At 38.9% G+C, this 12,065-nt stretch overlaps 2 protein-coding genes across 3 annotated transcripts in view; one reads left to right on the top strand and one right to left on the bottom strand.

Moving 5' to 3' along the window:
• Positions 1–12,065, bottom strand: part of loxl3b (lysyl oxidase-like 3b) — a 372,166-nt gene that overhangs the window by 103,161 nt on the left and 256,940 nt on the right. The window lies entirely within an intron of this gene.
• Positions 7,138–12,065, top strand: part of rab11fip5a (RAB11 family interacting protein 5a (class I)) — a 31,532-nt gene continuing 26,604 nt past the window's right edge. For both annotated transcript variants that reach the window (XM_074661052.1, XM_074661051.1), the window contains exon 1: positions 7,138–7,823. In XM_074661052.1, coding sequence (XP_074517153.1) covers positions 7,441–7,823 — 383 coding nt within the window. In that variant the 5' untranslated portion in view covers positions 7,138–7,440. The remainder of the gene's footprint in view (positions 7,824–12,065) is intronic.

Raw genomic sequence — 12,065 nt, 5'->3', positions numbered from 1 at the left:
CAAACTCATTGTTAAGTTTTGTAAACTTTATTGATTTCCATGATGTAAAGCTTGTGTTTAAATGTTTTAACGGACTTGCTCCTCTGCCTCTCTGCAAATACATCATGAGACTACAGAGCTGTAGCAGATCCACCAGAGCAGCTTTAAGTGGCAGCTGTAAAGTTCAATTCTGCAAAACAGCTTTCTCTGTGAAAGGAATGAAGTCTTTGAACTTGCTACCTTATCACTTGAAATCTGCTGCAAACTTTACCCCTTTTAAGAGAGCAACCAAATCCTGTTTAATTCAGCGACAAACCTGTACTCATGTCTAGTTTTTAAATGGAATGTTTTTAAATGTGTGCTTTATTGTATTTATTTATTTTTCCTGTAATCATTCCTGTTTTAATATCTTATTTTCACTAAAAAGCCCTTCTGGGGACAGGTGTTGCACATTAGCATCGGCTATAAGCACTATGATACTTGCATCAGATAGACGTTTTTAAATTGTCTATGTACATTGTATTCCTATCAAATAAACCATAAAATGAAAATGAAATGCAAAAATCTGAAATGATTTGGGAGTTGTACTTTCAATCCATCAAACCTCTCGGCATTGTGGGTAAAGCCTGAGCGAGCCCTCATAATTCATGCAAAGCGTGTCAGAGTCCTGCACAATCACTGCGTTTTGATTTGCATGAATACAGCACAGGGATTTATATGATGTATTTGATTCAAGGTCACACTGAGGTCTTTTACATGTTACGTTTTTTTTCAAGTTATTACAGTTTAGACACACAGACGGTCTACACATGTACCACAATTTCCTTCCCACCCACCTAACTGACAGTCCTGGTAAGGTAAAAACACCACATTAAGATGTTTTTGCTGCTTGATGCCAGTCTGGACGTACCAACCATGACGCCTGCCTGCTGCCCTCACATATCTGGACTTCTACCAACCAAACCTGCTCCGCCAAAATCCCATCTTTCCACAGCCAAAACTCCATCTTGGCAACACTAAAATATTTCTGTGGCATCTCCCAGCTCCCATAAAACTCAGATTGGACCATTTACTAGAGAGATTTTGCCCCCACATTTTATCTCTTTGGTTGTTGTTTTTTATCCAGTTTAGAGAAATCATGACCTTTGCTTTGACACCTGCTTCCCCTCAAAACTAATTTACTCTCAAACCTCGTTACTGCCTCCACTGAAATTAACTTCCTATGAAACAGCATGGACAGATTCCTGCTATCTGAAATAATGTGACCACAGTGGACAAATGACATTTGGAGAGAGACGATATACTGGACGTGTGGGACATTCCTCATACTACAATCCATAAAGCTCTCTCTCATAAAACTCTTTTATAGTTTTATTTCTCCCTCTTTGTGCAGCAGATATTAAATACTTGTTGGAGATGGAAATAAACCAGTGAGAGGATAGAAAGGACAGAGGAAGGAGGATTTTTAGTCAGAAATACTTCAACAACGGCTGCTGTGTCGCCCACATTTTCTACTAAAACCTCTCCCTGCACTTCAGATTTCATGGACACAGAGCTTTGTTAAGTGCTTCCCTCTCTTTGGTTACCACTTCAGAGAACAGTCTGTTTACTCCGTCCTTACCTGAGTGGAAAATCTCAAGTGCTTCTGTCAAAATACCCTCAAAGAAAGAAAATCCTCCTCCTGTCGGCACAAACTGGTCCATAAAGTAATATTTCATATGTGGGTGGCAGTAGACCACCAGATGATGTGTTCGTCTACACCTGCTTTAGTGGAGGAGGAAGATGTGACACTGTTTGATGTTAAGATTTATCTATTCATGAAGTCTTCTTTTGCGAGAGAGACCTCAGACCAAATTACATAAGTCTACATAAAATAGCACAACAAAATTCAGTCACACACTGTTAGACTTTTTATTGTATTTTTGCTGTAACTTAGCCTACTGGCAACACTGATAGTGTAACTGTTTAATAGAGCAATCTATAGAGTGAATGAAGAGAGGGAGCGGCGTTAGTGAGAACAAAGCAGTGAATCAGAGAAATAACTAATTATTTTCTGGTTGTTTCATGGTGGATACGGTCTAAAGCACAAATAAACAAGACCACAACTCCACACAACTCCGCCCAACCTTGCGGGAAAGTGCCGTGCTGCCGGATTTTCAGTGAATGGCTTCATTCTGTTCGCTTTAGCTCAGCGCTGCTCTTGGTCAAACTCAAACTAACCGATAGCAGCACTCTGCACACAGCAGAGGAGAGACAGAGGAGAAGGGAAACACTGGAGCACATGCACATAAAAACATACAACCCGTTCTCATCTGTGAAATGAGGCCGCTTTGTATCTGACAGAGCTAAAGGGGGACTTGTGCCTCGGTATCAGACACCAAGGGGCGTGACAAATCGGTGGTATTTGAAGACCTGAAAGGGCTGCACATCCTGTGCGTTGTTATTGGCTAGGGGTTACACCCCCCATGTGGGGCCAAAAGGCTGTTTACTGACGCCCAGAAGAGTCCCGATCACAACAAAATAAGAAGGAAAAAGAAAATACAGGCAGAGGGCTGCAGGGTCTCTGCAGAAACAGACACCACCAACACACTTTAGTGGGTCATAAGTGATGATTTTGTATCAGTCTATACATTGTTTTGTTTTTTAGAAAATGCCTGCTTTTAAATACCTTTAATTACTTCTTTGTTTGTTTCAGACCCAAACCAGGTCCTGAGCACTGGAGGACAGCTAATAATGACAAAATTGTTTCATGGTTTGTTCATCACTTACTATTTTAAAGTAAATTCTGATTTGTCAAAAAATATAATTGAGCTCTCTATAGCTATAATAGACTAGATATCTGATTTTTTTAACAATAGTAAAAATAATGTATTTCATACAGTTGCTTAATGAATGTAGCATTGTATTTAGTGCCTCTTAACACTGTTGAAGTGCGCTATAGGGCAAGGTGGTTAACCTCAAACTGCTCCTGAGCTGCTGCTTTGCTTCTACACCTGCCCTCCGGTCTGCCTGAGGGACGATATATTCACTTCTACTGCAGAAAGGAAATTAATGCCATTAATATGTGTAAATTAACCAATTAAGCACTTCTAACCTAAACTAATGATCCATTAACTTTATCAATAAATAGACTGGGAATATAACGTACAGCGAAGGCCGTCCACTTTCCTCAGGTCAAGCAGCAATTCTTCCCTTCATTTATTGATTTTTCTCACATGTAAGCTGTGCACAGTTCAACACTACATCACCAACACCAGCAGCAACATTAACTGGCCCCGTCCTCCCATCAGTCACTCTCAGGCAGACGTAACCTCACACGCCCCGGGTCGTACATGGCCTTTCACAGCAGCATGTCAAGAAAGTTCAGCAGGCAAGTCAGCTGGGAACAAACTCTTCTTCACAATGACAGCTAGAAAGAGGCAAAAACAAAACAAGGAGGAAAAAAGATGACTAGTATGCAAAACATAAACGAAACCAGAATTTAAAACAACTTTACAAATGGCACAAGCAACCACAAGGACACTATAAGCAATTAAAACATGAGACAGAGAACTTAATTTCCAGAGAAACAGCCGCATCTGTTACTATACATGATGAACATGGCAAACTTCACTTTCTTTTTACAAAAATCCTACAAGTGATAATCTGCTGTCATGCTCTGGAAACATCTAATATAGTGAAACCGTTGTGTGAAAACAATGACAGGATGTGCCAAAAATATCAGTCGGGTACATCTCAGATGTGGTAGACTTAAAGGTCATGACCTTTGATCTTTTGGTTTGGAAAATCCTGTCTGCGGTGTTGAAGAAGGAAATGGTGCCAATGGCTGCTATTAGTCACAGATTCCCCTTAAATGCCCTGCACCTATAGACCATAATCATAATATATTAATATAAAACTCTATGTGCTTCACAAAAGATAACAACACCAAGAGTCTATATGTTATCATCACAGCTATGCTTTTTTTATTTTTTTTAATATTTTATTTTCAAATTTTTTAACCAAATATACCAAACATACAAAACACAAACTCACACAAACATGGCTCCAAATTCCCTCCCTGTTCCGCCAAACATACAAACTGAAAAAGAACCATACTGAAAAGGAGTAGGCTAGTTAACTATCAATTGAATTAAAAAGGATATAGAAAAAACAAATTAAATACACAAATAAAGAAATCATAAATACAGCTGTGCTTTGAGCTAAATGCTATTATCATAGATATAAAACAGTTTTATTATGTACTTTATTTATTATTTAAAAATACAAAAAAATATTAGCATATACAGTAATTATAAAATTATATTTATTATTATTTATTTTATATTTATAACTTTTATATCATATATATATATATATATATATATATATATATATATATATATATATATATATATACTGTATAATGTGAAGAAAATGTTTGTGTCTAGACAGTAACCCGTATTGCGAAAACTTGCAGAAACTCTCGCGAGACTTGCTACCTGACGTCCTTAACTACTGGAGGTCAACGCCTAACAGTAACCATCTCGCGAGAGTTTCTCCAATTGGCTGGTTCCCTTCTTGACACGACCAAAAACAAAACTGAATATTTAATTTACAACACAGAGTGTAAAGTTAGTCATTAAATGCCTCATCTCTGAACACCACAGGGTGTCTACTGTAACACACAAAAGTAAGTTAAACTCGCTATTTAACTCGCTACTCGCTTATTTTTACTGTTTTTCAACCGTTAGCAATGTTATTGACTGTTTAATGTTGTTAGCATAATGTTAGCTTTGTGGCTAATAGCTGAGTGCGTCATAACTAAGGCCCGTCCTATTTCCTGGAGCAGTGAACAACATTTCCATTGCATAGGAACATGGGATGGTAATGATAGTTTCCAGATAATAGCCAACCCCCACAGTTACCAGGGAAACCAAGTGAATGGATTGTTAAAAACTAGATTTTGGTTGCAAATATGCATGAAAATATAAATTAATGGTCTCAACTTTTGTTTGTTTTGCTGGATTAAGTGTTTAGCAGGTATAATTTCAAGTTTACATTTTAATCTACCATGTTTGCATGCTGATATTTAGCAATTAGCACTATTTCTACTATACTACTTTCATAGACTAAGCTACTGGAGTTACCCTGCACTATATTCACTTTTTAACAGTCTCTTCTGCACTTTATTCATTTTTAACAGTCTCTTCTGCACTATATTCACTTTTTAACAGTCTCTTCTGCACTTTATTCATTTTTAACAGTCTCTTCTGCACTTTATTCATTTTTAACAGTCTCTTCTGCACTTTATTCATTTTTAACATTCTCTTCTGCACTATATTCAATTTTTTAATAGTCCTGCACAGTTGTTACCCTGCAATATATTCACTTTTTAACAGTCTCTTCTGCATTATACTCATTTTGAACAGTCTCTTCTGCACAATATTCACTTTTTAACAGTCTCTTCTGCAATATATTCACTTTTTAACAGTCTCTTCTGCAATATATTCACTTTTTAACAGTCTCTTCTGCACTATATTCACTTTTTAACAGTCTCTTCTGCAATATATTCACTTTTTAACAGTCTCTTCTGCACTATATTCACTTTTTAACAGTCTCTTCTGCAATATATTCACTTTTTAACAGTCTCTTCTGCACTATATTCACTTTTTAACAGTCTCTTCTGCACTATAGTCGTGTATCACAGCTTTTACCCTGCACTATATTCAGTTTTAACAGTTTTCTTCATCTCCTTGTATTTTTATATCTGGTACATTTTGTTATGTACTTTGTACTTTGCACTACTAACTTTTTTACTGCCTTTTTACTAACATGTTTTGCACTATGGAACTGTGATGCAGGAAACTTGAATTTCCCTCGGGATCAATAAAGTTACTATCTATCTATCTATCTATCTATCTATCTATCTATCTATCGGCATTAAGTACAACTGAGGCTGATGGGAGTGTCATTTATATATATAAATACACTTTTGGTCAAAATAAATTTTTGAGAGAGCATATGAGGTTAATGGATTTATAACTATTTGTCTGACAAAACTGATAAAGGAAAGCAGCTACTGAGCACGTCAACAGATCCATTACAATGATAACTGAGCAAAACACCATCCACTGATAATAATAGATCATGTGAAGCATGTCTACTTTGAAGTATAGGCCTGGATACTATCTTGTAAATCAGGTGCAAAAGTTACAAATTAAGACTCGGGTTTCACACTTTGTCAGATTATAGTTGATTAATCCATTAGTCAATTCACAGAAAATCAATCACTTAATCATTTAAATCAGTTTTCAAGCAAAAAATTTCAAATATTATTGGGTTTCAGACCGTTAAAGGTGAGAAGTTGCTGCTTTCCTTGTCTTAACATTAAAGGAAATTTAATATCTTCTGGGTTTTGACAAAACAAGACACTTGATATCCATCACAGAAAACTGTAATGGGCATTTTTCACCGTTTTCTGATGTTTTTTTATCAGAATCAGATTTACATACAGGGAATTTGACTCAGAGAGAAATAGAAATAACAGCTATAACAGGACAACAAAGCGGGACAATAAAGGTAAAGAATAGACAGGACTGTTATGTACACAAGTATGTGAAAAATAGGTGTAGATATAAGTATTATATAATATATATAAAAAGCACCAAGGACCAACAATAAAATAAGAAATAAAAGTCTATATACAAGTCAAGTGTTCAATAAGTTTTAAACAATATAAATAGTGCAAAGAAATACAAACAGAATGGATATGCATGGACTTTTATTAATCAATAATGTCTTTTATCAGATGTTAAATAGCATTTGAAGTATATTTAAGCCTACATGTGATGCTGTAAAGGGACTTAAAGGAACATCACCCGGCTTTCATATGGGTTAGTTTTTAAAATAGTGTTTTTGTGGGTTGTATAGGCTACAGAGGCCTTCATCAGGGTGTCTGCAGTGTAGACAGTCATCCTCACTGCCAGATAGAGGCGAGTTTTACATTCTTTGAGAGGAGGAGTGGACTTGAGGTGGTTGAAACATCACACCCTGCATTCCAGCACAGGCCTGGTATTGTAGTCTCTCTGTGCATGCCATGCAGCATGTGTTGTGTCTGAGTTGAACTTCCTCGTCCTGCAGAAGAAGAAGAAAGAAGGAGGATGGAGGCGTGACGTCGCAGCTTGCAGAGAGAGTAGGCCCACGGTACGGTACGGCAGCAGCGGAGAGGCAGTGCGGGGACGGACGCTGTGAGCTGCCGCAGAGGAGAGTAGACTACTGCTGCGAGACACCGGGGCACAAAACAACCGGCAACTTTGCAGAGAGACGACAGACAGCCATAATGCGGCACCGCCACCGCCCGCCGACCCCGGAGCTGCTGATGTGACTGTGCACGCCCCAGAGGAAGGAGGAAGGCAGGGAGGAAGCGGCGGACAACCAGCACCACCTCTCCGCCCGGTCGCCTCGCCTCGTCGCGGTGACATGTCCTCGCTAACCGTGGAGGAGGACCAGAAATGGTTACCGACACACGTTCAGGTGACGGTGCTGAGAGGCAGGGGCTTACGGGGCAAGGGCAAGCATGGCACCAGCGACGTGTACACCATCATCCAGCTGGGGAAGGAGAAATACTCCACCGGCGTGGTGGAGAAGACCACAGAGCCGGAGTGGAGGGAGGAGTGCTCCTTCGAGCTGCAGCCCGGCGTGCTGCTGGAGAACAACGGGCTGAGCAGCAGCTGTCCGGCCGGGAGCAACGAGCTGGTCCTCATCGTGATGCACCGGGGACATATGGGCATGGACGTGTTCCTCGGACAGGCGGTGGTGCAGCTGGACAAGGTCTTCCATGAGACTAGATACGTGAGAAACCAGTAAGTTCAGCTGTCTATACATGCAATATTTGTGTGTGGTGTGTGTCAGCATGCAGATGGGGGTGACCAAAAGCTGCCATATCTGTTTTCCCATGCTCATTGAACACATCATGGTATTTCTAGTGTGCTTTTGTGCTGTTTTAGTTGCTACACAGTTTTGTTCTCAGATATAAACACAGCTGTCAAGTCTCTGGTGCTGCATCAGGGCCCTGCAGACACACCCTCCCTCCTCCCACAGACACCAAACTAACTCATCTGACCACTATTCACCTCACTACCCCCCCAAAAACCCCAGACCTTCTAGAAACCTCCTCCACATTATGTGTGTTTGTTTTGTTGTGGGCTTCTTAAAAAGGTTGTTTCCCCATAGCCTGGGCATGACGTAGAGCAAGGGGGGGATTAATGCCTGTCCCAATTCCAGGGATTATCTAACAGATTCATGATCCGAGAGCTACAAGGTATTTTTAGCATAACATGTTGTTTTACAAAAGACCGACCCACCCATCCACTGGAGCACGGGATGTAAATAAGTGATGCAAAGTTTGATGTTGCATACATTAAACATCTTAAAAGGGAGTTTCCACCCTCCGATAACTCATATTTATTAGGGATGTAAGAAAATATCTAAAATCGAATATCACAATATTATCTTTCGTGATACTGTATTGATTCTCATGATCCGAGAGCTACAAGGTATTTTTAGCATAACATGTTGTTTTACAGGAGACTGACCCACCCACCCAATGGAGCATGGGATGTAAATAAGTGATGCAAAGTTTGATGTTGCATACATTAAACATCTTAAAAGGAAGTTTCCACCCTCCCATAACTCATATTTATTAGGGGTGTAAGAAAATATCTAAAATCGAATATCGCAATATTATCTTTTGTGATACTGTATTGATTCTCAAAAACACTATTGATTTTTAATTTATAGTTTACATGCAAAGATTAACTCAGTCAATACTTTATATTTTATTTACAAAGAGATGTACCCTCTCAAAGTAGTGCTATGATGTTGGATGTGATAAATGCAAATGCAGATCATACTGTTCTGATTGCATACACTTTTTTTACTCAGATTTTACACATATGGTGGTGTGTTCTTGATACTATGACAATTTTCCTAAAATTCGATTAAAAAATTGCAATATATCCCCCTACTTACAGTATCGCAATAGATTGCAATATATTGAATCGTAACCCCTGTATCATGAAACGTATCATATCGCCAGATTCTTGCCAATACACAGCCCTATTATTTATGATCATTATGTGATTTTGGTTGAAGTTATTTAGGGGTGAAGGACAGTAATGTTTTGGTGCATCAACTCTCCTTTAACCTTAATGTTATATAGCTTTAACACTCCCATAATCCCTTTCAACACCTCCAGACCTCAAGCGTGAACTTGATGCATTTCAGCTAGGGCTACACGATTTTGAAAAACAAACTAATTGCAATTATTTTGACAGATGTTGCAGTTGCGATATGATTTGCAATATTAGAGGGTATGCTCATTTTTACATCATTATTCTCATTTTCATTGAAAAATAATTATGGTGTGACTTTTGCAGGGAGCCCGTAGAATGTGTAGATGCCAGGACATCTCTGCAGCACGACAATATTTAATTTAAAATGGTATTTTGACACATATTTCACCTTTAACAAATATCGCAATTTCCTCCTCATCCTGCGATTTGTAAATTGCAGTAGGCCATATTGCGATTTTGATAAAATTGATTAATTGTGCAGCCCTAATTTCAGCTGTAGGTTTGATATTGTTTGCATAACAATGTTTGTATCACTTTGTACTCTTAACTCAAACATTTTGCGTGACAGCAATGCATTATGGTCACCCGAGGCTACTGTCAGTGGCGAAATTGGACCCTCTACTTCTTCTATGATTGATTTCACCCTGTTTGCTTGTAGATCGGTGCACAATTTAGAGCATACAAAACAGTTTTGTTGATTTAGAGACTGACAGCAAAACCTACTGATGTTTTGGACAGTTTTAAACATTTCCTGCCATTAAACCATAATGAGATGTGGTGGCGGTTTGTTTACATTCTTCCAGACAGAGCTAAATTACTTTTTTCCACTTGAAAAGGACAGTTAGTTTAACACAAGTATCATCATATTGTGACCAAGCAATAAAAAGTGCATCAGCAGTAGGTGTATTTGTAATAAGTGCCAGAGTATTTTCGGTCCAGCAGTCCAGTATGAGTCAGAATTGGTACCTGATCCAGGAAATCCCCCACCATTCTGACACCCTGTTCCCTGAGCACAGACTCAGTATTTTGGCTCGATGAAAAACACAAATGTTTCTCTCAGCCCTCTTCAGTTTCTGTGTCCTTCATGGCAGTTTGATTTAAAAAATGACTACCAGCCGACCCGACTGTGCTTTCACTCAGATAGACCTGTGAATATGAGCTGAAAGGGGAACCAGTCTCCTCCTGTTGGAGCTGGTCACTTGAAGGTTAGAGTCAGCCTGTGATGTTGACGTGTCAGCAGTTTGGCGTCTTGGTACATTCAGTGTCTCCATGTGGTATTCGGTGAATCTGGGCTGGTCAATAGCAACACAGTCAACACTGCTCATTTATATAACATCTTGGGTTTGATGGAGAACATCTACCAAAACATGAGCCACATTTTTAGGAGAAACTGTTGTTTTTGGGCTACTTACAGGGTTCAATGTTAATGTTTTCTGGCAAGTGGGTCAGAAATCTATTTACCCACAGTCATATTTTACTTGCCCCTATACAAATTGTTTTATTTATTATCAAAGAACAACAAAGACTTAAGTTCATTGTCCTGTTTTATCCGCCTTGCTCTCAAATTTGCAGCAAACTGCCCAATGCACATCCTCTGACACCGCCCAACTAAACTCCTGTTTCCAGGATAATTGAACGCTTGTGCTTCAGCTCATTAATTTTGTCTTTACCCGGCGCCGTTTTCTCACGAGTGCCCGATCAGTACTGCGTATATGCAACTCTCGACAGAGATGAGAAGGCAGCGAGGTGGCTCACTCCTTGGCTACTTCCATCATCACCTCTGGGGAAAAAAATGTGTTTAATTATTTTTTACCACTTGCCTGATTAGGCAAGTGAGTTGCAATATTTACTAGCTCGACGTGGCATTTTAGCGGGCAAGCCTTATTGTTGAGCCCTGACTTGATGCTAGTGCTACAATATAAGATGCTAAAGACAAAAGCTCCTGCAGACTCGGTCACCATCAACTCTACAATTGAATTTGTGAATACGCTTTGAAACTTAGCTTGAGGATGGTCTGATGTCTGTGACTAAAAATATGTAATCTTTTTGAGGTGTAAACAAAAGCAGTATGAATGGCATATAGTAAACATTTTTCAAATAGCCTACTTAAAAGAATACTCTACCAATTTTAGCATTGCACTCCTATAACATTATCACACTCATGATGGGCAGTTTAAAAAAAGAGAAGATGCAGCAGATCCGGTGATATCGTCTTTTTTAGCCCACGCATTCTTCTTCCTTGTCAAAACATAGCGCCTACATTACCCACAATGCAACTTGATCGCCGACAGTTTGGTAGGAGATTCGGGTATGTTATGCTAGTAGCTGCTAATGTATGTAGCCCATGGATGTATATTAAGACCTGTTATTACACTGCTTTGTTGAATACTCGATTCTGATTGGTCAGTCACGGCGTGCTACGGTCTGTTATTTCTTTATAACAGACCGTTGCTATGTATAACGGACCGTTGCTATGGGCGCAGTTTGGATGTCGGACTCTTGCGGACCGTTTTTGTGTCAAATTATTGATTTCTTAAGTAAGTAGCCGTGTAATAAGCGGGATAATGTACAGCTAGCGGTTCATAGTTGTGAAATAAACCCCTCTACGTCGGGGTGCGGTTTGGGTTTATTTCACAGCAATGACTGGCTCGCTGTACATTATCCCTTACATAAGTGATCTACAAAATTACATCCAAATTAATTGTTCAATTCAAACTGTAATTAAAGACTAGCAAGAGTAGTTATTGAGTTAAGTTATTAAAGAACATAACTCAAGATATCATTAATATCATAATATTGTTTTCAGCTGTATTGGCCAGCTCTATAAAGACACAATTGAGTTAAGTATTGAGGTTGAGCCATAGTGATGACACAGCAGTTATTTTGCTTTTTCATAAATGCTTTGAGATCAGAAAATTGTTCACAAATAGAAAAGGATGATTATCTTTATCTGTTTGCATCTTTAAAAAT

This window comes from Sebastes fasciatus, chromosome 15 (assembly GCF_043250625.1).
Source record: "Sebastes fasciatus isolate fSebFas1 chromosome 15, fSebFas1.pri, whole genome shotgun sequence".
NCBI classification, from domain to species: Eukaryota; Metazoa; Chordata; class Actinopteri; order Perciformes; family Sebastidae; genus Sebastes; species Sebastes fasciatus.
Note: the sequence above shows the minus strand (reverse complement) of the source record. Positions and strands in the feature narration are given on the sequence as shown.